Source organism: Rosa chinensis, chromosome 5 (genome assembly GCF_002994745.2).
Source record: "Rosa chinensis cultivar Old Blush chromosome 5, RchiOBHm-V2, whole genome shotgun sequence".
In the NCBI taxonomy this organism is placed as follows: Eukaryota; Viridiplantae; Streptophyta; class Magnoliopsida; order Rosales; family Rosaceae; genus Rosa; species Rosa chinensis.
This window is the reverse complement of record NC_037092.1, coordinates 12,188,511-12,214,327: the sequence shown is the minus strand read 5'-3', so window position 1 is coordinate 12,214,327 and position 25,817 is coordinate 12,188,511. Positions and strand designations below refer to the sequence as shown.

The window sequence follows — 25,817 nt, the reverse complement described above, 5'->3', positions numbered from 1 at the left end:
ATTGGTCCACGTTTACACAATGCTGGCAGTCAATGTTTTGTTGTTTTAGAGTCAAGGCCAATTAATTTTGGGGTACCCATGGGGTTGGATGTTGTTGGTCCTTTTTTCAAAATTGTTGGTGCTCTACGTTGAAATTGACCAACACAAAGAAGCCAATCTCATCAATCTTTCGATGATAACAAAATAATAATATTAATCTCATGTAGATCTATAGTTCACTGATATAATTTTAAATTTAAAAGTCTGGCTCTAAATAGATTTGATGTTTCATCTCAAAAGTATTCGATACAATCAAAATGAAGTCTCCCACCCACGCGTATTAGCTTGGGTAAGGGAGTGGAAGCATATTTAGTTGGAAGTTGATTCAAAAATTAGTTCTTAAGTTCCTTCGCTCTCCTACCTTAATGCCTTGGCAACTAAGAGTAGAGTGGATGAACTGCTTGTACCGGATTTCACAGACGGAGTTTTGCTCTTCTCATATTTTTTTGTGAAGGTAACCGAGTTGCAGATGCTTTGGCAAATGAAGGGATAAATTCATCAGGTTTGACATGGTGGGACTTGCCACCCGATTTTGTTCCGTCTTTTTGTAATTGCAATTGGTTGGGGTTTCCCAACTTTTGATTTTGTTAGTTTTCTTAGTTAGTTGCAAGTTATATGTTTGTTTTTTGTTTCGGGTGGGCTATAATTTAGGCCCCTCCTATTTTACTGTACTTCTTTTTTCTTTTTAATAAATTATCCTCGCTCCGTCGGGATTTAACGAAAAAAAAGAGTCTCCCGCCCAAAGCATACACAATTCAGATGGAAATCCGACTTTTTGACATGTGAGACGATTGTATAGTCCTCGATTGCTAACCCATACTCGAAATCCTTTACAATACACTCAATAGTTGGTAATCCATGCTTAAATCATGGTACAAGTAGAGAAGAGCTCTCTTCACACGAGTCACATTCAAAAACAGACGCAATTGAAATGGTGACCACTGGCCCCCAAATGATCACAACTGACGTCTCCATTACCTCATCAGACACACTAACCTGAGACACCATCTTCATGCTTCTATAAAGCCACACACACCAAGCCACTTCTACAACACAGCCCCATACCTTGAACAAACCAAGCAACATAATGATGCTTCCAAACACTTCAAAATTTGCCCTCTTTCTTTTCCTTCTGCTATCATCGGCTTCATGGGCATATTCCAAAGCTTCAACCCTGGACAGTTTCAGCCAATGCCTCTCCGATAATACCGAGATTTTGATACCATTCTCTAAGGCCTTCGTCACCCCAAACAATTCCACATTCCTTCCCACCCTACAGTCCACTGCACAAAACCTCCGGTACTTGACCCCTTCGGTGCCAAAGCCGGAGTTCATCTTCACTCCATTGCTGGATTCCCATGTCCAAGCTGCTGTCATTTGCTCAAAACAGCTTGGAATTCATATGAGAGTCCGAAGTGGAGGCCATGACTATGAAGCACTCTCTTATGTCTCCCAAACCGAAACACCTTTCATCATTGTAGACCTCGCCAAGCTTCGATCAGTCAACATTGACATCGAAGACAACAGTGCTTGGGTCCAAGCCGGTGCCTCCATTGGTGAAGTTTACTACAGAATTGCAGAAAAAAGCAAAACACATGGCTACCCTGCCGGACTCTGCACGAGTCTAGGTATTGGCGGGCACATTACTGGAGGGGCATATGGTACCATGATGAGGAAGTATGGCCTTGGTGCTGACAATGTCATTGATGCTCGGATTGTTGATGTTAGTGGCAGGATTCATAATCGAGAATCGATGGGAGAGGATCTGTTTTGGGCCATCAGAGGAGGTGGAGGAGCAAGCTTTGGGGTTATCCTCTGGTGGAAGATCAAGCTTGTTCCTGTTCCATCAACCGTGACAGTTTTTTCAGTTGTCAAGACCCTTGAGCAAGGCGCCACGAAGCTCCTCCATAGGTATCAACAAGTAGCTGCCACTGAGCTTGATGAAGATCTCTTCATTAGAGTTATCATACAACCAACGGTCATCGACACCAAAAGTGGTAACAAAACTGTCGCGACTATCTACCAAGCTCAGTTTCTTGGAGGCGTTGATAGACTCCTTGATGTTATGGGAACAAGTTTCCCTGAACTGGGTCTGACAAGGAAAGATTGCACACAAACAAGTTGGCTCAAATCTGTGATGTTCATAGCAGGTTACCCAAGTGGAACTCCACCTGAGGTTTTGCTTCAAGGAAAATCCACTTTCAAGAACTACTTCAAAGCCAAGTCAGATTTTGTCAAAGACCCAATTCCGGAATCTGCACTTGAGGGGTTATGGAAACGGTTATTCGAACAAGCCTCTCCTTTAGTGATTTTCAACCCATATGGAGGAATGATGAGCAAGATTTCGGAGTCGGAGATACCTTTCCCACACAGAAAGGGAGTGCTCTTCAAGATTCAGTACCTGACTGCATGGCAAAATAAAGATGAAGATGAAGCAGAGCATATGGATTGGATTAGGAAGCTATACAATTACATGGCTCCTTATGTTACGATGTTCCCAAGGCAAGCATATGTGAACTATAGGGATCTTGATTTGGGGATTAACAAGAAGAGCAACACAAGCTTCATTGAAGCAAGTGCTTGGGGTAACAGGTATTTCAAGGACAACTTCAACAAATTGATAAAGATCAAGACCAAAGTCGACCCTGATAACTTCTTCAGGCATGAACAGAGCATCCCACCTCTTCCACTCCCTCTACGAACATCATCTACAACTGTGAGGTGATCATTATGAAAAGCCAGAGCCAAGTGATCATGCTGTTTGAAGCGTCGTAAAAATGTTATGGGTTCTTCATTAGTGTGTTTTATTCAATAGAATGTTTGCCTGATTATACTGGAATAGAATTCAAATAAGTCTCTGGGTATTAATATTCAAAATTGTTGTAGAATAGTTATGTACTCCAATTTACATGGGACCTGCAATAATAGATTTGTTACAGGAAAGAGCTGGAATAATGGGTACATAACAAATCTATTATTGCAGGAGATGGTTTAATATCCAAATGAATTGATAATCTATTTGTTTTTGCATTTGCATTTTCTATGTAAATGGATTAGGTGAACTTTGTCAGGTATCTAGCTAACAAAGCAACCAAAACCAGACAATATCGAATCCTTTACAAATGGAAAAGCAATTGAATACATATCTCTTTCAGATTTTTACAGGGTATCAAACTTGAGCCTGTATGTGGCACCTGTAAGTCATAGTCCCCTGTTGCAATACTTTGAAAGGTGTAAAGCAATTGAATAAACCATAGTGTATTGCATAAAGAAACCACTCATGCAGTGGACGGGGAGAATTGAATGAGGGTGCATATTCATTTTAGTTACATCAGAGAGGACCGAACTTAATCCCATGAGTTTAGGGGTGCAATTTCCCTTAAACTTGAACAAGGCACCCTGTTGTCGAAACATTAAGGTTTCGTTCTTCCAGAAGCATTGTGCTTAAACTCAAGGGTACTCGTGTAATAAATTTACAGATCCAAAAAGAATTTGTCTCCAGTATTTGTCGGCCGGGGCAAATTGGTGTCTCCAATAACATGACTTTGAAGCATAAATTCTAATTTCTACTCATTAGTCATTACCCATGCTTCAACACCCATGATTTGAAAGAAATTTTGGGCTAGACGCACTAGTCTCAGTTACATTAACATTCTAATATGGAACACACGGCATAAATTCTTTGGAACTTGAGTTTTATGGCTGGATTGACCAGAATGATATAAACAAGTACTCAATTCTGAACTTCTGACCAAAAAAATCTCTGTTTATGGAGAGAGTCAAACCCCAAACCCAAGTTGAAAAGAAAATGATCAGTTCTTGGACCTAGTCTACACGGTGAAGAAATTATTGCATAATTAATGGAATCGTAACTAACTTATACTAAAGGTCAAAAGAAAAGTTACACATTTATTTAAAATTTTCAATCAAAGAAAATTCATGCTCAGTTCATAGATCATAATAAGGATGTTATAGGAGTTTTCAGTTTCAATTGCTTCAATACATCCAGTTTAAATTTGTGGTTAAAAGAAAGATGACAATAAGCTTACAACAAATAAAAGCAGTGATAGTGCAAAAGAGACTAACCTACGAAATATTTTCTGTCTTCTCGATTTCCTCTGCAGCATTTGACCTTCTTCATTTCTAGATGTTTATTCATTGCCGTACAGCAACCCTTCATTTCATCTATCTTTAGTCCTCTTTACAAAACCTCAGGTTTAATAAAACCACAGATCACTAGCCTCGCCATATCTTTGCACCATATGGTCTAGGTTTCCCACCAGGTCTTTGCCCTACTGGTGGTGCAGTGAACCATATCAGTGACGGCAGGGAAGACTACAAAGAAGATTTAGGGTTGAAGTCAATATCCCACAAAACACATTAAAATGGAGACCATTTACCCCATGTGATCCCAACATCACATGACATTTGCATTAGCTCATCAAGAGGACACTAATACAGCTTCATGCTTCTATAAAGAAACACAGAAACTAAGCTGATTCCTCAACAACACCCAAAGAGACTTAAACAAGGCAACATGATGCTCTCAACTTCTTCAGTTTTTTCCCTGTTTCTTCTTATTTTGTTATCATCTTCATCAGCAAAACCACCATCTTCAAAACAAAACAGTTTTATCCAATGCCTCTCATATCATTCTGAGGCTTCTATTCCATTCTCTAGTACCTTTTTCACTCCAAACAGTTCTGCATTCACTACCGTCCTAAATTCAACTGCACAAAACCTTAGGTGCTTGATCCCTTCAGAGCCAAAGCCAGAGTTCATTTTCACACCAACAGATGATTCCCAAGTTCAAAATGCTGTTATTTGTTCAAAACAGCTTGGAATACATCTCAGGGTCCGAAGTGGAGGGCATGATTATGAAGGTCTCTCGTATGTGTCCCAAATTGAGACACCTTTCATTGTTGTAGACCTCGCCAAGCTTCGATCAGTTAATGTTGATATCCAAGGCAATAATGCATGGATTCAAGCTGGAGCCACTATTGGTGAAGTTTACTACAGAATTGCAGAGAAAAGCAGAACCCACGGCTTCCCAGCTGGTCTTTGCACAAGTTTAGGGGTGGGTGGCCATATAACTGGAGGTGCATATGGTACTATGATGAGGAAATATGGCCTTGCAGCTGATAACGTCCTGGATGCCCGAATAGTTGATGTCAAAGGCAGAATTCTTGACCGAAAGACCATGGGAGAAGACCTGTTTTGGGCAATCAGAGGTGGTGGAGGAGCAAGCTTTGGAATCATCCTGTGGTGGAAGATAAAGTTGGTTCCCGTTCCATCAACTGTGACGGTTTTTACTGTTTCCAAGACTTTGGAACAGGGTGCCACAAAGCTCCTCCATAGATGGCAACAAGTAGCTGCTACTAAGCTCGACAAAGATCTCAACATTAGAGTTATGATACAACCAACAGTAGTTGACAGCAAAAGTGGCAAGAGAACTGTCACAACTCTTTACCAAGGTCAATTCCTTGGAGGTGTTAAAAGGCTCCTCAATGTTATGCAAACAGGGTTCCCCGAACTGAATTTGACAAGAAAAGATTGCACACAAACGAGTTGGCTCAAGTCTGTGATGTACATAGCAGGTTACGCAAATGGAACTCAGCCTGAGGTTTTGCTTCAAGGAAAACCCACATTCAAGAGCTACTTCAAAGCCAAATCAGACTTTGTCAAAGACCCGATTCCTGAAACTGGGCTTGAGGGGCTATGGAAAAGGTTGTTGGAAGAAACCGCTCCTCTGATTATTTGGAACCCATATGGGGGAGTGATGAGCAAAATTTCGGAGTCAGCATTACCCTTCCCACACAGAAATGTTCTCTTCAAAATTCAGTACCTGACTACATGGCAAGCTGCAAATGAAAACGAGGCAAAGCACATAAATTGGATTAGGAAGCTCTACAACTACATGGCTCCTTATGTCACAAAGTCCCCAAGGCAAGCATATGTGAATTATAGGGATCTTGATTTGGGGATAAACAAGCAAAAGAACACTAGCATCACTGAAGCAAGTGCATGGGGTAACAGGTATTTCAAGGGCAACTTTTACAGATTGATAAAGATTAAAACCAAAGTCGATCCTCATAACTTCTTCAGGCACGAACAGAGCATCCCGCCTCTTGCGCTCCAGGCAAGAAGAACCAGGAACTAGTTCTGATGGTAATAGTAAGTCAGCTACGACTGTAGAGGCTCCTTTTTTTTTTTTTTTGGGTTTCCCTCCCTTTCCTTAAATAAAAATCTCTTTGCCAAGATGGCAACAGTGGCCAAAACATGGGGTGAGTAGAGACTAACTTCTCAGCAAACGGGAAGGGCTTAGCATCTACTTCTCAGCTAGTCTTGAAATTTTGTTCAAAAGACTGTTATTTCAAGAGTAAACTTTTGCTAGTTTTGAGAAACCTCAAGGCCTTGATTGGTTTTCGAAGTGTGTACTCTCTTACATTGATGTTTCGCCAAATTTATATGAATGGAAATAGTTCTCAAATAACTGAAGAAGGCTTGGTCTTAACATGCAACTGTATTGATGGGTTATTGTTTATTATATAAGAGAAAACTTAAATACCAAATCACCATTTTTATGAACATTAGTTAAACATAACAGGGATAACATAAATAGCAGAATATTCAGCAAATTTTCTGTAATTTTGTGAATTCTAATAGTTTGGATTATTATATAAAGCTGAAGGAAGGAAAAATGAAAAGTAAAGAAACAACCCACATCAGGCTTAAGTCAGCAGAAGAGTTCAATTCCAGTGCCCATTGGCCATTGCAGTTCAAACAGACAGATTCTAGTTCCTGAAATCTGAACTTAATCTAACCCTAAATTAGAAATTGAAAGAATTAACTTTGGGAGTGGAGGTGCAAGTGAATCAAATTGAGTTCATTTGCGATTGTAATTAGATGAAAAAGAAGCCAAGACTGAAGCTTTACCTCAACTACCGCCGGAGAGCATCGAAGAAAGAAAGAAGTGATGCACCTTCCGAATTCATATGGAACTGCCCCAATTGTTTGGGTTTTCCCTCTAATTTTGATTCCAAGAAGTCAAATCTAACCCATAGTTGTGTTGGGACCAACCTCACTGGGAATGGGTTGGGCTTTGGATGGGCCGGCCCATTGACGATCCCTGATCCATTCAATCAGATGTGAAAAAGAAAACTTTTCAGTTTGACAAAAAAAAAAAAACAAGACCATATTTTCATGGTTGTTATTGAGGTTAGTGAAAGTTATCCAAGCATTGGAGAATGACAAGCTAGTTTTTTTTCTGAACTGAGATTGACTAGAAGAGATTGTACGTAAGCAGTGTAACTCCTCTCAAGGTTTTGCTTCAAGGGAGATCTGGCACTCAATTTGGGAATGCTTTACTCTTTTCTATGTAGGCACCTTAAATTTGAAGCATTATATAGGCTTCTTATAGCTATAATTGTACTAGCTAGTTTGACGATCGAAAATGAACAGATTCAGCAGTAGTGTATCTCTGTATCTACCAAAAATGTCGACCCAAAACAACAACACAATATTCACACTTTGTGGGTGCTCCGCAAGCATGTCAAATCTAGCAATCTTATACAAACTTGAGTATTTCTGGTCAGCTTCACTTGTGGACATTAGACTTACAACTGAAATTCTAGCTAGAATATTCTGTACAAAATTATTGGCTGGACGAGGATTCTCCTCTCGTATCTTGATTGTTGATTCTTTTTTGGGTTGGTATCATTGGCCGGCTCTTAGTGTGTTTCCAACTTTCTTGCAGGATTTACAAGACGTGGTCTGTAAAATACAGTCATAGACCATGATATCATCATCACATGAATAGTCACCTTGGTCTTCCATCGATCATTAGCCGTGGCGGATCCAGAATGTAACTTTGGGATGGGCTATTTTAAGGCTTGCTTATAATTTTTTTTTTCTTTTGTCAATAATGCTTCCTAGAATTTTAGAACTAAATTTTTAAGGAAATATTAATAGAAAATGTTGTAACTAAAGGAAAAAAAGAGAGAAGAAAATGGGCGAAGAGCATAAAAAACAAGCAATAAAACTTTAAGAATTTCTAATTAAAAATGCTGTAACAAAAGAAGAAAAAAAAGCAAGAGAAAAGGTAGAAAAAATGGGTAAAAGTAAAAAAAAAAAAGAATAAAAAGGGAAAGAAGAAAATGGGGAACAACCGAACAACAAAGAAAACAGGCATGAATTGCCTTAAAGGAGATTGAAACCATTGAAACCATTGAAACCATTGTTTGACGAAGTGGTGTTAAGCTGTTAGCTCAGTGATTAGAGCACCCACTACCTATGTACGAAGTCATGGATTCGAGTCACCATGGGGGCAGGAGTGAAATTATTTGATCCTCTTTTTAAAAAAAAAAAAAAATTCAAACCATTGTTGCCATAAAAATAAGACAATGTTTTGCCAACTGAACCAAACTTGGCTTTGAGAAAAGGTTAGTACATGTAGTATATAAATATTGAAAGAATTTTGGGTTGGGCTATATCCAAACTAACCTCTCAAGTGGATATGCCACTGATCATTAGTGTTCTCTATTTCTCAACTTGTGAGTCTTGATCTCTCAATCAGAAAAGATACTTTTGAGTAAAGGGATATCATTTGGTAAGTTAATGCACCTGAATATTAAAAATGATGTCGTTTTCGATTCCATTTACGTGACGTTCATGTGCAATTATGACTGGATGTAAACAATTAAACCGTTCATTTGGTTTGAAATTTGAAATTTAAATAGATAAGGTTGCTTCGATTGCAGCGCCCACTTTTTCCTCTTCTTCATCTCCTCTCTGCTCGTTTATTCTCACTTCATTTGTCTCTTTTTTCTCTTCCCTTTCTTTCTTTCTTCATTTTCTAAATCCCAACATTCCTCTAAACCAAGCATGGTGCGGAAGAAGCCGACATCCAAAAGGCCGAAACCCAGCTCCAGCACTTCTGATAGAGGTACCTGAAAAAGTGCTAGAATTGCTAACTCTAAATTAGTAAACTGTCAGTAACACAATGGACTCTGTGGTTTCCAACTAAAATTCTCCAATTTTTTAGTCCATGAGGTACATTCTGTTAACCGCAGTGTAGTTGAAGAGGATAGGGAGGAAGTAAAAAGTATCATGCTTGAATTTGTGGTAGAGGCACCGAAACCTGCTTCGAATGTGACACCTGCGCCAGAAGATAAGACATCATTAAAGGTCCAGTCGTTCACCTCATCCAACAAAGTCAGACAGGTGGAGAATCCAAATAATATTTAAGCCCATCATGCTCAAGAAAAGTCTCTGGATGTTCCATTGGCCTTTTGAACTACCTGTAAGTAGTGAAATTTATACTCATATTAAGTGATTCACATTGTGTGAATTTGTTCGATGAACTAACTTTGGCAGGAATATTCAACACAAACAAATCAATCCCCTAAAGCTAATCTAGGATGTGAGTTTTAATTCAAATACCAAGCACAATTATTGGGTCTCTTTGCAAGTGGTTAGACAAGTGTAATTACATGCTCATTTTTCAATTACATGAGATACCAACTTAAGTAATTGGTTTTGTTTCAGTTTCGGGTTATGATAACTCAAAAATGGAAAGAGCTTTCATTGGAAGAGATCGAAGGAGTAGTATGTAGGGACTGATCTGTATGCTAAGGAAGAAGGTTCTGATGAAAGGTCCACTGGAGATGGTTCGTATTGATACTCATTGCTCTTCAGAACGGCGGAACGCTTCAAAGCTTTGGTTGCAGATTTTACTAATGAGTAAAAGGCCACCCTATTCAAAATGAGATTTAGTGTTTCGTTGAAGATTACTGGAAAGAAAATGCATCACTATGTTACGAGTTCTTGTGGACTCCATATATGGACCTCAAAGCATGTACCGTAAGTCTGTAACCATGCACGAAATGAAGATTGAAATGGGTGAAAGTGATCTTTGAGCATGTCATGGGTATGAAGAATGCTAGTTTGGACATTGTATTCGAATGCTTCATTAGCGATCACCCCAAGTTGATGGAGATAAAGAATGTAATGTGTGGGAAGGATAATAACATTAACTTAAGGGACGTGCAAGCATATCTGAAGGAAACAGACAAATTGAACGACAAGTTCAAACACTTGTTTGTAATTTTTACAATGAGCGCCATCCTTAGGCCAGCCAGCCACTTCACTCACGAATTCGAAGAAATGGTTGCTGGCCCTGAAGGACACTAGCCTGATTAGTTCCTTAGAGCAAGTCTACCCGTTAAGGTTGGCTGGTTAAGACTATTCACTGCTTTTTGCCTTTCATTTCCACTTTTTTTCTTGACCAGTCAGATACTGTTCACAAAAAGTCACTCTGGGTCACTTTCTAGGTCAATTTCTTGACCTGCCAACTGACATTTGGTGACTTTTTGTGAACAGTATCTGACTGGTCTAGAAAAATGATAGAAATGAAAGGCAAAAAGCAATGAATAGTCTTGACTAGCCAATTTCAACGGGTGGACTTGCTGCTAAATATTCATTCAATACTTTGATAGAGAGCATAGCTTCTTTCCAAAAGGAGTCTCAATCATGTTGTAGCGGCCGGTTGTGTCATTTTCCGTCAACTCTTCTATTTTGATTGTGCTTCACATGGGAAGGCTATTGTGGACTAGTCCTTATATCTAGTTGAAGCTTGGGAGGTACATGAGACAGACAAATTGCTTAATCAATCGGTGACAAAGGATGATAATTTGTAGTGTCAACACTACTAGAGAAAACCCATTTAGAGACAAAACCAATTTGTCTTCAAAAGCTAAGAATTCGTCCCCCAAAAAAATTAGAGACAAAACCGTTTTGTGGCTAAAGTCGTCTCCTAATCCTCGTCCCTAATTATCAATGGCAACAGATGATAAGTTCCGTCTCCTAATGCATTTGGAGAAGAAATTAAAATTGTCCCCCAATCAATGAAATTTTATCCCCCATTTTCTAAGATCGGCGGGAAAATTAAATATAAAAGACACCGATGATAGGTATAGGGGACAAAACTCAATCCATCTCCTTTTATTTTCAAATTTTAAATGTTTCCAAATTTATTTTTAATTTTCAATAAATTATTGAATGATAATAGGCGACAAATCTAGTTTGTCACCAATTAAATAGAACTTTTTTTTTTTTTTACAAAAAATTCAATATTTTTACGCCATTATTATGGATAATCTAGTGATAAACAAAGACATAATATCAATGTTTCCAACTACACTAACATAAACAAAGTAGACACTTCCATAAATATACTTCATGAGTCTTCAACTAAAAATACTTATGCAAGTAAGAAGATTCGTATGTTAAAATAAGATAAATAACGTCCTAATAAGTAGTTAGCTTACGAAAACCTAACAAGATTAATACATATAGCCAAAATTCTCCTCATCTTCAATATCTATTTCTTGGTCATTCTCACCAGTACCATCATCATAAGGGGGACACATTTACTTTTGCATACGCCGCAAACTTGGCTTCCAACCAGTTCTTCTATCTTCAATGCCATCTTACCCATTGCACTCAACAACTCTATTGTGTACTTCTCTGTGCTTGAAGAATTAGCAGAAATACAAAGAGTCTCCCTTTGAAGACCATATCCTAAGCCTCAAATGGTCTTGCCCTTCATGACAAGCAATCACCAATTTCTCACCTGCAATGAAACAACCCACATTAAATCAAGCAACAAATAAAAAGATGAATTAGCAAAACAGAATCAAAGTTTAGAACAAATAAAATCAGTCTCCAGAAAATAGAAGTGAAGTTGAGAATTGCAGGTGCACAATAACATGATATCTATACACACACACTTTTATATTACCATGGTTCATCTAGGAATTGGAATACTGCCAATATGTAATATGTTTATATATATATATATATATATGTTAATTATTCACGTTAGTTCTTAAGCAGACCCAAAATAAGAACATCCAAGAAAAGAAACCCCCTAAGACAAAAGCTTTCAACACTAGAAAAAGAAAAACAGAAATCATTCGGCAACACCTCTATCAAATCTCCTACTTCCATCCATAGCCTGCTTCCCAAATCACCAAGCAGAACGAACACAACCAACCAACCAAACTTCAGAGCATCATCTCAAGAACTTGAGAACCTCTTCTAGTCTCTTCCCCGTCCCTCTCTCTCCCTCCTCTGTTTCTTTTCTTTCTTTTCCATCTTTTCCCTCTCCCTTCTGTTTTCTATCCTCCTCTTCTTCTTTTTTTCCCCTTTCCCCTTCTCTTCTTTATAACCCACCGTCAACAACCAACCCAACCCAAACTTATCTCTTGACAACAAAACCCAAAGATACATAATACTGATAAAATAACAAAAGAAACAAAACAATCTAAACCAATTTTGTTTTTAAATACCTCGGTAAATAAATAAGCAAATAATAAACAATCATACCCAGAAATTTTCAGTCACTTGGCAACACACATTGTGAATCACAGGAACAAAACTGTTATAAAAATAAGAGTTAAAAGGAAATCATAAAAGAAACATAGGGAACCAAAACAGAGATGTAAAATAGTTTAAAAAATAAGTGACATTGTCCAACACAACAATCACAGAGTAAATAAAACATCAGAATCAATTGCAGAAGAGAAATCCCACCACAAATTGACTGAATCTTCCTGAGACAACTTCAAGTATGTGACAATTCTTAGATGCTTCATCCTAAAATTGACTGAATCTTCCTGTCTGCAAAAAGAAGAACTAGAGTTTTAGGAACTGCATAGCTGATGAAAATACATATCCAGTAAAGCAATTGTAGCTCCGACTAGTGAGACAGAACAATTAGTGTCTTGAACTGCTCCTCCATTTGCTGATAAGGAAAGACATAAACAAAGGAGGGGATTAGTTGATCACTCTCAAACTTTTGGTGAACTCAATCAACCAAATATAATGACAAACAAACAGTGCACTACTCAATTGTTCATGGAAACAATTCAATTGTAAATCGGTAGAGAATAAAAGAACAATACCACTCTTTCTGGAATTTGGAAGAGACAAGGCTGAAATCGGAAGCTGGCACTGCCTTCAGTGCCTACACATTAACATACAGAAAACTTCAAACTGATTTCTTATTCCACCACTTAATCAATAACAATCTAAATCGAAAGTCGAAAGCTTTTCAAGATTGAAATGCAAACCTTAACCAAAATACAAGCAACAATTTGGGTTCCAATACGCTCTGGCTCAAATTATACCAAAAAATTACAGGAACAAACCATCACAACAAAGCACAGAATCCAAACAAAAACTAGTCAAACCCAGAAACTCTATTCCTAAACCCTAAATCACCTGATAGAGACGAAGAAGGCAGAGGTTCGCATCGAGATTGTAGGTTTGTGACGAAACCTAAACATCGAAAACAGAATTCACTTAATTAAATCAATTAAAACCAATTAATCAATGAATCAAATCGAATAGAAACAAAACCTGCTAGTTGACATAGCCTCAAATGGATCACTACTGTGGTCTCCTCCGCCTCTTCTGAAATTTGCGTCAACCTCAAACTACTTCGACGCCGTGTAGCAACCCTAAAACAGAGTGAATATCAATTGAAGGACCCAGTTCATATTAACCTACCTCGTCGATGTCGGAGGTAGGTTTCGGTTTCGGTTCCGGTTTAAGGAGCTGCAGGGAGAGAGAGAGAGTTGTCGCTGATTATTGAGATTATCTAAAAATAATAAAAGGGAGAGGCTACTTAATTACATATGAGACCTAAATTATACTGTTTGATTTTTGCTAAATCCCGCCCAAATAAAAACTAAAAAACAAGGGCAAAAAGTTTAGCCCCTATTTCTCTTGGTTCAAATTTTGGAATTCAACATAGTTGGATTAGTTTCCCTCTTAAATCTTTACTAATTATAGTTTGCGAAAAAAAATATAGGAGACCAAATTAAATTTCGTCCTCTATTAAATTTTGGGATAAATATTTTTTGTCCTTAATTGAAATTTATTTGTCTCTGATAGATTCAAATGGAAAATTCTGAAAAACAAAACTTTTAGGGATGAAATTAAAAATTTTGTCTCTAATTACGTGTTTGGGGGACGAAAAATTGGTTCGTCCCAAAAAAAATTGTCTCCAAATAGGTTTTCTCTAGTAGTGCAATTGGTTGCTAAGATCGGTGGGCTAGAAAATTCTTTTGGCAATCTGAGAGATGATGTGGTAGGAAAGATGGACCAGGTGTTGATTAAGCTAAACTCCCTGAATTCACAGGGTGTGAATGCCAATGACAACATACACTCACACTGCTGGTTAGCAGAGAAAGTGATCCCTAACAAAGTTGACCAAAATACAAATCAGAAGCAACCGGAAGTAGTTGAACAATCATGAATGGAGCATGACAGTATCGTGCTTTGTTCTTTATAGTTGATCAATAAGCATTTCAATTTCATATTTTTATTTCCCATTTATATGTGCTGCCTAGGTTGCAGTAGATCGCATGTGCTTTGTAATAAGATGGGTGATAAGCTATGGACTTTGTTATTTCTGAGACCATGGGCCATAGACCTAATTAAGCTTGATGATTTCCCATTTATAGCTCAATTACTTTAGCACAAGCCATAGACCTAGATTCCCATTTCATTAATTTGAAGTTTCGTGATCGATCACACACATGGACACACATGGACAGCAGATCAAAAGCAACTAATTTGATAATTAATTGGGTTGGAAAGCTGAGCAGTACGCCAAACCACCAGTTAATTTAGAATCTAGTTGTTGTCCATGCTCATAATTCACCTAATCGCACCACTGATTCCAAATTAATTTCCTGAATGGCTGAATCTGAGGTTAATTTTAACTTGGTCGGCATGCCGGCCTTAACATATTCGAGTGTGTTAGTCAACGAGCGGCCATAATTAATTTAGAGAAGTATTAATAGCATGATTAACATGAAATTATCGTGTATGGCACTAAATACTATTCCTCTGTAGGTTTGATCCAAAATATGGCGAGTTGGCGACAGACTTGAAACATAGAGAAGCAATGATAGTGCCTTAACATATTCGAGTGTGTTAGTCAACGAGCGGCCATAATTAATTTAGAGAAGTATTAATAGCATGATTAACATGAAATTATCGTGTATGGCACTAAATACTATTCCTCTGTAGGTTTGATCCAAAACATGGCGAGTTGGCGACAGACTTGAAACATAGAGAAGCAATGATAGTGCAAGAGAGACTAACCTAACAAGTAATTTCGCTCTTCTCAATTTCCTCTGCAGCGAAAAATTCTTTTATGCACTGATAGTGCAAATGACCCTGCATTTATTAGGTGATCTAAGTCTTTAATATTTGTAGCCAATTTTTTTTATAATCAAAAAGTTCACTAGCTTGATTTTATTCAGTGGTCCATTCATGTTGATGTTCACTTAAATCTCTTTCTCTCGATTTGCATGCAGCAAACCTTGTTCATTTTTGGAAGTTTCTTAATTGTTGTACAGCAACCTTCATTTCATCTATCTTTTTAGTCCTCTTTACAAAACCTCAGGTTTAACAACACCATAGATCAAAAGCCTCGCCATAATTTTGCAGCATATGGTCTCAGTTTCCCACCAGGTCTTTGCCCTATTGGTGGTGCTGAGAGATTGTAAGCAGAGAACGCTACTAAGAAGAGATTTGGGGTTGGAGTCAATATTCCACAAAACTAATTAAAATAAAGATCATTTATCCCATGTGATCCCAACACCACATGACATTTGCATCAGCTCATCAAGGGGACACTAAGGCCTTCTCCAACCCAATGGTTTAAATGGCTAAAGGGGTAAAATTTAACCCAATTCATGTCCCATCTATTAGGTTGCAACTAAAAGAGTTAAACATAACCCTTCAAATAGCCCTTTAGCCCTTTAAAAAATTGGATCAGAAAGTGGGGAGGCCAACATTGGGGTCAGCTGATTTGCATGCATGACGTCAGCAACGACTAGTTACTAGTTGCTGACGTCATCTAGCCTTTTTATTTTTATAATTTTTTTTACACTATAAATACATATCACATCAACAATATTTTTCACATCTTCCTTCTACTTCCTCATATATATCTCTCTATTCTCAATATTTCATTTTCTTCCCATTTTTTAGCTCTCATTTATTTTTTCTTTATCGAAAATGGCTCGTTCGTCAAAAAGACGTGTGAATTGGTCACTGTTGGAAGATGAAGCTGACAGGACCCGCTCCGGATTGCACTTTAAAATCCGAAGTGGCCCTGCGGGGCCCACCTTAGAAGAAAATCTACCAAAGATTTGGCGGAACTTCCTCTAAAAGTGGACTACCCAAAACCTGTAGAAAGACATTTACACTTCTAAAATAATTCACCCTTATTCTTCTGGAGCCATCCTGCTCCCTAAATCACAACATCTCCCATTTCACAAACAATTCAAAACTTAAGAATATTAATCTCATGGGTTATCAGAGCAATCTAATGTACATGATGTACAAGATAATAGAATACAAAATGAAGGACCGATACTTTTATAATGCGGAAGCTATGACAGCTATGCCTCAACTCCATGTACGCTCGACCCCAAGCTAATCTGGCCTGCAAATTGGGCATTTGAAACAGAAGGGCCCAGGGGAAAAGCATTTGAAAATCGTTAGAGTGGACGAAAAATAAGTAATTTCGAATGAACAAGTGAAACTTAATGCTTTCCCAAGTTATTCTCTAAAACCTCGCATGCAGTAACAATCTTGAAAACACTATTAATCATCATCTTTACTACAATCTTAATCATGTAAAATATAACATCTCAAAATCTCTTAAAAAACTCCAATCCCTCATATACGTAATCATATCTCAAAATGGACGATGACTAAAGGGGACTGCCGATTAGTCATCTCATGCCACCTGGAGGGGACTGCCGACCAGTGACGCATCGGAGGGGACTGTCGACAGGACGAGGAGGTGATGGTTAGAGGGGACTACCGATTAACCATAAGTAGTTAGAGGGGACTACCGACTAACTACCTCATGTCATCTGGAGAGGACTGCCGACCATATGTCGCATCGGAGGGAACTGCCGACCAGAATATTGTCTAGAGGGGATTGCCGACCAGGTAATGCATGCATGCTCTAACTTATTTACCTCCTCAATAAACTGGAATCAACCTCTTTCAAATAATTGTTTTCGGAGAGAAACTCGATATTAATTCAATAAATCACCGAAAACATAACTCAGAAATATCTCGATAACTCAAAGCTCATAAGACTCAATATCTCAATAAATCCTCGAAAACATAAGTCAAGTACTCGATAAATCAATAAATGCTTTCGGAAAGAAATCTCAATCTAACCTCAAAGCTGATAAGTGCGGAGCTCAAAACTCAAGAAATCTCGATAATTCAATCATGCTCAAATATTCGATAAAACATTCGTACTCGTGTATCCTCATATAAATCGATATTCGAAATCAATAATTCTCATAATATTTTCTTAATCCATCACTTCCCGAAATCATTTCCCAACTCAATAACTCATAAATAACTATCTCGAAAATCTACTAAAAGCCCTAGGGAAGGAATTTCAATACTAACCTCGTAACTTATAAATAAAACTCAATGAGTCAAGCTCACAAACCATAAAACTCAATAATCCAAATTATAAATTAAATCTCAATTAGAAAATAATAATAATACTGCATGCATAATTAATTTAAAATAAATGTCCACTCACAGTACTATTTAGGCGACCACGCTACCAGTTTCCTACGTCGAGCAGTAGCTCGGCTCGTCGCCCTGTACACAATTACAATTCGTCAATAACAATTTGAAAATTAAATACGATTCCCACATCAAACCCTCATAAATCAACATTTCTATTTCTTCTCTGATTTAACCAAAACTTCATCATTAACACCAATTCTTTAATTAAAAGTTTCTATGGCAGAATTGAGAGAAATTTGACGGTGGAATTCTCGTAAATCAATAACCAAACTATTAAACTTCGGAAATTTCGATTAATATCCAGACCTCCTCCAATTTCCACCAAACACCTATCCATAAATTTGTAACAACATATACTACCCAACAGACCAAAACAACCCACCAGGAACGGCCGGACGCTCCCCCACGCGCCACCACAGGCAGCTGCGCTTGGGTCCCACGTGCCGCCGGTCAACCACCATATATGGCTACCAAATTTCATCCATAGCATCATCTCATCATCCTAAACATCTTTCATAACTTTGGCCAAGTGAGATTTCAAGTCTAAAGGGTCAAAATTACCTCAAATCCGTACGGGGTTTCTCCCCATCGATCCACCTTAATCCGGCCAAATCGTTGATACCCACTGCCAAGGATCGAACTAGCATGAAAACTGCATCGAGGAGTGGGTGGTGGAACGGCCTGAAATAGCCGGAAAATGAGAAAATGCAAGCGACCCGTAATGCCGGCCAAACCCCTCGCATTCACAGCCTTGCTGCACCTCCCACAGCCCAAATCGCGCCACCAAGCTGCCACCAACATAAAAAGGATGAAGAGACGAGTCCATAGCCTCAGACAACACCTCAATCGGTCACCGGACGAGGGAGAAACTGCCGGCCAAAGACGACGGGGTCGGGGAGAGAAAAACGGAGAGGAGAGAGAGTGTGGTAGAACTGATCTACCACAGTAACTTTCCATATATATATATAGGAAATTATCATGAACAGTAACTTTACCTTTTCGCTTATAACTTTCACATAAGAACTCCAATTTTTACGAACCACATATGCACACGTTCGATTTAACGCCCTCTACGACTTTGATGAAGAAAATTTTCCTAAATTTTGACCCAAACAAAAAGTCAACTTTTAGGGCCCCCTAAAAGGTTGAAACGGAGCCAAAAAGTAAATGTAAATGTCGTTTACCAATCGAAAGACTCGTAAACTAGTAAATTTAGGTTCAGGACGTTACATAAGCACTCACCGTTGCTTTCGTGAAAGTATCCCAAAATTCTGTCAATGGTACAAGTCAATCGGAAGATGATCTTTGGAGCCGAGTCCAACAAAAATTCATGGAGATCCAAGATACATTTTGGTATAAAGGACGTGGGAGAGTTGCAAATCTCGGTGGCAAAGATTTATTTTTCCTCAAATGAACAAATGACACTCTTGCATCAAACGTACCGAGAGGAGGAACCAAAGTGGAGGCAATCTTCAAGATCAAGTGAATATTTCTTCAAAGAAAAATTTATTTTAAAATACAATGTGATTTTTTTTTATATATTTTGTATCATATTGTTATGTAGATTATATTTAATTTGTGGTCATAATTTGAATATACATTTAATAGAAATGCCAAACCGAAGGTTATTTTCGGGACGACAACAAAGGAAAATTTTTTAATTTTCTCAATTGTTACAAATTGGCTATAGACTGTAATTGGGTGACTTTTGAAGATACACCACAAGTTATTTACAACACAACAAAATTCTTCATTCTCATTAGATGATGATGTTGAACCTATCATCACAAGTTCAACCCATTCTTCAAGTCCAACAACTACTCCAACCCAAATCTTAGGCCAATTGGGCGAAATGCAGCAAGAAGAAGACTTGTTAAGAGAAAAGAAGCCGAATGTGCCATTGGAGAAGAAGTGGTGGCACACTTAAATCAACTAAGAGAAGACCTCAAGAAATCAAAGGAGGAAAAGGCAAGAAGAGATCAACTCAAGGAAGAGAGAAGAGAGCGTGATAGGGAATAAAATATTTTAGCAATGCAAACCATCAATTTTACTCCTTTGAGTAAAGAGTATTATGATGGAAAGAAAAGAGAAATAATGGAGAAAATTCGGTGTCGTGAGTTGTTTCCGTCATCCGGTTCGACATCGAATGAGTACCCCCTGGAAATGTCATTCTATGACTCGGATGAGTAATTAATGTTGCTCAAATAAATTGTTATAATCTATTTATCCTTTATGATTGTTTTCATATAATTTTAGTTATTCAATTTTCCTTGTAACTTTTTTTTTTGAATAAATTTTCCTTGTAACTTTAAGTTATTATGAAACAAATGTTTGATAAAAACAGTAAACCATGTGTCATATTTTCAATATTTGTTTTATTCATGACAAAAGCATTTAAAAATGAGGATTTCTATTGGGACCTCCAAATGTGCTCATTTGACCTCTATATCTTTTGAATTAATGAATTACATATATATCCTCTTGTAAAATGACAATTATAGACAATGAATTATAATCAACTAGTATATATTTTCTTTACAAACCTCTCCCCCTAGTTTTAATTGTTAAGACTAAGAAATTGTTGCAGAACTTTTCTTGAGTTCCTAGTCTAGACTTCGTTCAAGGTTTGGTTGGAGGATGAGATTTGGGTGGGAGATGGTGGTTTTTAGTTTATTTATATATATATATATATATATATTTTTTTTTTTATGTGTTCTGAGTTTTTTTTTATTTATATCAATTTTTGTAACCTTTCATTTTTTTTTTTTGAATTACCTTTCATTTTTTATAAGGGTTAGAAACATAGGAATCATGTCTAACCGTTTGATTTATGACTGCTTGATCAATTTCTGTGTTATGACCCATTTGATTCATGATTAAAGTTCTGGAAATTTATTTTTGGCATTTTTTAGGTTTACATGCAAAAAATAACCAAAAAAAAAAAAAAGGAATGGAGGTGTAGTTAGTGAATTAGAGGTATAATGAGTATTTTATTTTTTTGTATGTGAATAATATAACTAAGGTTATTTGAGGAATTCAAAATGAGGTATAGTGAGCAAATATTTGTACTTAAAAGCAGAAAGGAGGTGGAAAGAGTATGAGAGGTCAAATGAGCAAATTTGGAGGTCTTAATAGAAACTTTCTTAAAAAGGAACAAAAGAGAGTAAGAAAATGCAAACATAGACATCATATCCACTCCAAAATTTGATAATCCAATGAAGATGGAACACATGTCATTCAAGAATCTTATCCAAAAATTTGATAAGATTCGATCAAGCCAAAAACAGCTTTATATCCATTTCGAAATTTTACAAACAAATCAGGACGAAACACGTGACCTCGAAATCATATCAGAAAGTTTGACAAGCTGCGATCAAGCCAAAAATTGCTTTATATCCATTTCAAAATTTCACAAACGAATCACGACGAAACACGTGGCCTCGAAGTCATATCCGAGAATTTAAAAATATTCCATCAAGATAACCTATGCCACATATATAAAATCGTATAACAAATCTACAACATTCCTTGTGAAGCAACACATGGAATTTGAAAAGTACAACTGGAAAAATATTTTTTATCATAAAAATGATTTTAATTACTATAAATAAGAATCTGATAAGAAAATAAGAACATATACACACACACACACACAAGCGGGTTATGGGGCGAACGTCCGCATTGTCGCTAAAGTATGGACGTCGACGTTGCAACACCGTTCAGGCGACTGCGCGAATCATGCCGGATGGAGGCCGGAGGCATCCCAGACCACTTCTGGGCAGCGATCAAGGTCGAAGGTTTTGGGCAGCAACCTCACCTGCAACTTTAAGGTTCTAGGCAGTGCTGCAAACTAGTTGCGGACAGCTCCACGGGATTGTAGACTGGTCTGGGATGCCCTTGGCATCCGTCCGATAAGAGGCATTGAGTCGTTGACGCTTGATCGAGCAGAAATCCCGGACGTCTGCACTTTAGCGACAGTGTGAACGCCCTCTTCAGAACGCCTCCGTGTGTGTGTGTGTGTGTGTGTGTGTGTATAACATATTCAAAATTTTAAAATATATTTTAGGGCTATAATTTAGTCTTGACTGGTTGGAGACGGTTGATGCCATATCAATGAATAGTAAAGAAATCAGGCCTAAAATTTAGCCCCAGGACTATTTTTAGCCCTTTGAATTGGAGAAGGCCTAATGCACCTTCATGCTTATATAAAGAAACATGGAAACTAGGCTCATCATTCCTCAACAACACCCAAAAAGACTTGAACAAACCAGCATGCAGCTTTCAAACTCTTCAGTTTTTTTCATGTTTCTTTTTGTATTGTTATCATCTTCATCGGCAAAACCACCGTCTTCAAAACAAAACAGTTTTCTCCAATGCCTCTCATATCATTTTAAGGATTCTATTCCATTCTCTAGTACCTTTTTCACCCCAAACAGTTCTGCTTTCACTACCGTCCTAAATTCAACTGCACAAAACCTCAGGTACTTGGTCCCTTCAAAGCCAAAGCCAGAGTTCATTTTCACACGAACGCATGATTCCCAAGTTAAAATATTGTTATTTGTTCAAACAGCTTGGGATACATTTCAGGGTCCGAAGTGGAGGGCATGATTATGAAGGTCTCTCATATGTGTCCCAAATTGAAACACCTTTCATTATCGTAGACCTTGCCAAGCTTCAATCAGTTAATGTTGATATCTAAGCCAATAGTGCATAGATTCAAGCTGGAGCCACTATTGGTGAAGTTTACTACAGAATTGCAGAGAAAAGCAGAACCCATGGCTTTCCAGCTGGTCTTTACAGAAGTTTAGGTGTTGGAGGCCATATAACTGGAGGTGCATATGGTACCATGATGAGGAAATATGGCCTCGCAGCTGTTAACGTCCTGGATGCCCGAATAGTTGATGTCAAAGGCAGAATTCTTGACCGAAAGACCATGGGAGCAGACCTGTTTTGGGCAATCAGAGGTGGTGGAGGAGCAAGCTTTGGAGTCATCCTGTGGTGGAAGATAAAGTTGGTTCCTGTTCCATCAACTATGACAGTTTTTACAGTTTCCAAGACCTTGGAACAAGGGGCCACAAAGCTCCTCCATAGATGGCAACAAGTAGCTACTACTAAGCTTGATAAAGATCTCAATATAAGAGTTCTGATACAACCAACAGTAGTTGACAGTATAAGTGGCAAGAGAACTGTCACAACTCTTTACCAAGGTCAATTCCTTGGAGGTGTTAAAAGGCGCTCCTCAATGTTATGCAAACAGGGTTCCCCGAACTGAATTTGACAAGAAAAGATTGTACACAAACAAGTTGGCTCAAATCTGTGATGTACATAGCAGGTTACGCAAATGGACCTCGGCCCGAGGTTTTGCTACAAGGAAAATCCATATTCAAGACCTACTTCAAAGCCAAATCAGATTTTGTCAAAGACCCGATTTCCGAAACTGGGCTTGAGGGGCTTTGGAAAAGGTTGTTGGAAGAAACCAATCTAGTGATAATTTGGAATCCATATGGGGGAGTGATGAGCAAAATTTCCGAGTCAGCAATACCCTTCCCGCTTAGAAAAGTTCTCTTCAAAATTCAGTACGTGACTGCATGGCTTGCTGAAGATGAAAACGAGGCAAAGCACATAGATTGGATTAGGAAGCTCTACAACTACATGGCTCCTTATGTTACAAAGTCCCCAAGGTACGCATATGTGAATTATAGGGATCTTGATTTAGGGATAAACAAGAAAAGGAACACTAGCATCAATGAAGCAAGTGCTTGGGGTACCAGGTATTTCAAGGACAATTTTTACAGATTGATAAAGATCAAAACCAAAGTTGATCCTCATAACTTCTTCAGGCATGAACAGAGCATCCCACCTCTTATGCTCCAGGCAAGAAATTCATGATGGTAATAGCATGGTAAGTCAGCTAAGACTATTGAATTTTATTAATTTTTTTTTTTTTTTATGAATATGATTTAATCATAACAGGATAACATATATAGCAGAATATGCAGCAAATTTTCTGTAATTAATATTGTGAATTCAAGTAGTTTGTATTATTATATAAAGATGGAGGGTTCAATTTCCAGTGCCGATTGGCCATTGCAGTTCAAATAGATAAATTTAAGATTCCGAAATCTAAAACAAACCGAACCCTAAATTACAAATTGAAAGAATTAACTTTGGTAGTAGGAGTACAAGTTAATCAAATAATTGAGTTCATTTGTGATTATAAGTATATCACGTAGATGAAAAAGAACCCAAGAGTGAAGCATTACCTCCGAGAGAGTCCAAGAAAGAAAGAAAAGGAGTCTGCACCTTGAGAGATGTCATAATGGTTGGCCATTCTTAAGTAATGTCAAATTTAGGAAACCAAATCCCCAAATTGAATTAGCCCTAATATTCCAAATCCTCAAATTGAATGAGCCCTATTTCCAACAATTTTTTTTAAAAAATAAGTAATCAATTACGATCGTATATAACGGCATCCAAAACTAAAGCCGGAGTTCAGTAAACAAATTGAGTTCATTAATTTGTCATTGTAAGTACCTAGACTGAAGGTGTACTCAGAGGCAGAGAGCATCTAAGAAAGAAGACGAGTCTCCACCTTGAGAAATGTTGTAATGGTTAGCCCACTGATCATATTTCCTCTCTAAGTAATGTCAAATTAGAAAACCAAATCCTCAAATTATATTAGCCCTAATTTTCCAAATCCCCAAATTGTATTATCCCTAATTTCATTTTGTATGTCCAAAACAAAATGAAATAAAAATCCACTGGGGCTGTTTAGTTAGTTGAACCTCAGCTGATTTGTTCACTTTAGCTTAAACAGGTTTCTTTGAACTAGGTTATACACAATATTGTTACGTAGACCTTAGGTAAGGGCCAATTTGACATTTTATATCAATTTACTTTGAGATCCAACCTAAACCATGTAAGGATTAAATTCAGTTTACCCCCCTGAACTTTGGGCCTAAAATCAGACTGGTCTTTAAACTGTTTTTTTAATCAGACTGGTCCTTGTACTCTTCAATGACATCACCCTAGTCCAAAATTTGAATTTACCTCCAAATGTGACGTCACTATAGCTGTTGGAGCAGACAAGGGGGCCCACAGTTCAGATTTTTAAACCCTTAAGGAGGGCAGAATGGACAATTTGATCTATTTGCCTCCAAAATTTAAATTAAATCCTAATTTAATCCAAAACATGGTTATTTGACCAAAACTTGTAATGGAAGATCAACAATTGGACCCTAACCATTATTAAAGTTCCAGAAAATGAACAAAATCTTTGGAAGCCAAATGAACAAAATACTTGGCTATTTGACCAAAATCTAGAAATTTTGGAGAAAAGCTTGTTCATAATTACCATAATTAGTAGCCAAATAGATGCATAAATGTGTGTTTACATCCTCGCTGCCCCGCAGCATCCTCGAGACCTCGCAAATCTGCGACCCCGCAACCTCGACTCCGCAAACCCGTGCCCTCGCGACTCTGCGAACCTGCTGTCTCACGACTCTACGAACCTGCGACCCCGAAACTCCGCGACCCCTGAGACCACGCTGCAATCCTACAAGTCTGCTCGCTTGCAATAAGACTGAAGCTCGTCTCCAAATCCTACGACAAGGACCAAATACATTCTGCAATCCTAAGAGGTAAACTTTTCTAAAAGTTTCCGTTTTTTTAAGTATTTATTCTTTTCTCTTCTTCTTCTTGAGGACTTATAACCTCCCTTCTTCTACCCCCATTTCTTCTTCATAGGGGAGACCAAATAGCCAAACTGTGAGGCTTCGTGCTCACTCCAAGCTTAGAGATTGTAGAGTTCTCCAAACTTAGAGTTTGTTGAGAAGAAAAACGATCGACCACATACGTCATTGTTTCGATCTAATCCAAAACCCCTCTTAGAATCGGATTTTCTTGGAAGCGGCTACGCTCAGAAAATCCCTAATTTCTTGGAAGCGACTACGCTCAGAAATTTTATATGTTTTCGTGGTAGCCTTTTACGCTCCGAAACTAACCCTAATTTCTTGTTCTCTTTCAGGATGAGTAACCTGAACAAATTGGACTTTGCTTCATTGGGAACAACTGGCTCTGGATATCACAGGTGGGTTCGTGATGTCCGCCAACATCTCAAGGACGATGGA

At 37.9% G+C, this 25,817-nt stretch overlaps 2 protein-coding genes and 1 pseudogene across 2 annotated transcripts; all 3 read left to right on the top strand.

Moving 5' to 3' along the window:
- Window positions 1–1,077: 1,077 nt before the first annotated feature.
- LOC112163702 (berberine bridge enzyme-like 13) lies at window positions 1,078–2,994 on the top strand. Its single transcript, XM_024299982.2, has one exon. It carries the CDS (start codon window positions 1,127–1,129, stop codon window positions 2,762–2,764), a length of 1,638 nt encoding a protein of 545 aa, XP_024155750.1. The 5' UTR covers window positions 1,078–1,126; the 3' UTR covers window positions 2,765–2,994.
- Window positions 2,995–4,452: 1,458 nt separating this feature from the next.
- Window positions 4,453–6,317, top strand: LOC112163703 (berberine bridge enzyme-like 13). The gene has a single exon (XM_024299983.2). The coding sequence runs from the start codon at window positions 4,577–4,579 to the stop codon at window positions 6,197–6,199; it is 1,623 nt and encodes a 540-aa protein (XP_024155751.1). The 5' UTR covers window positions 4,453–4,576; the 3' UTR covers window positions 6,200–6,317.
- Window positions 6,318–21,347: 15,030 nt separating this feature from the next.
- LOC112203172 lies at window positions 21,348–25,224 on the top strand (annotated as a pseudogene).
- Window positions 25,225–25,817: the final 593 nt, after the last annotated feature.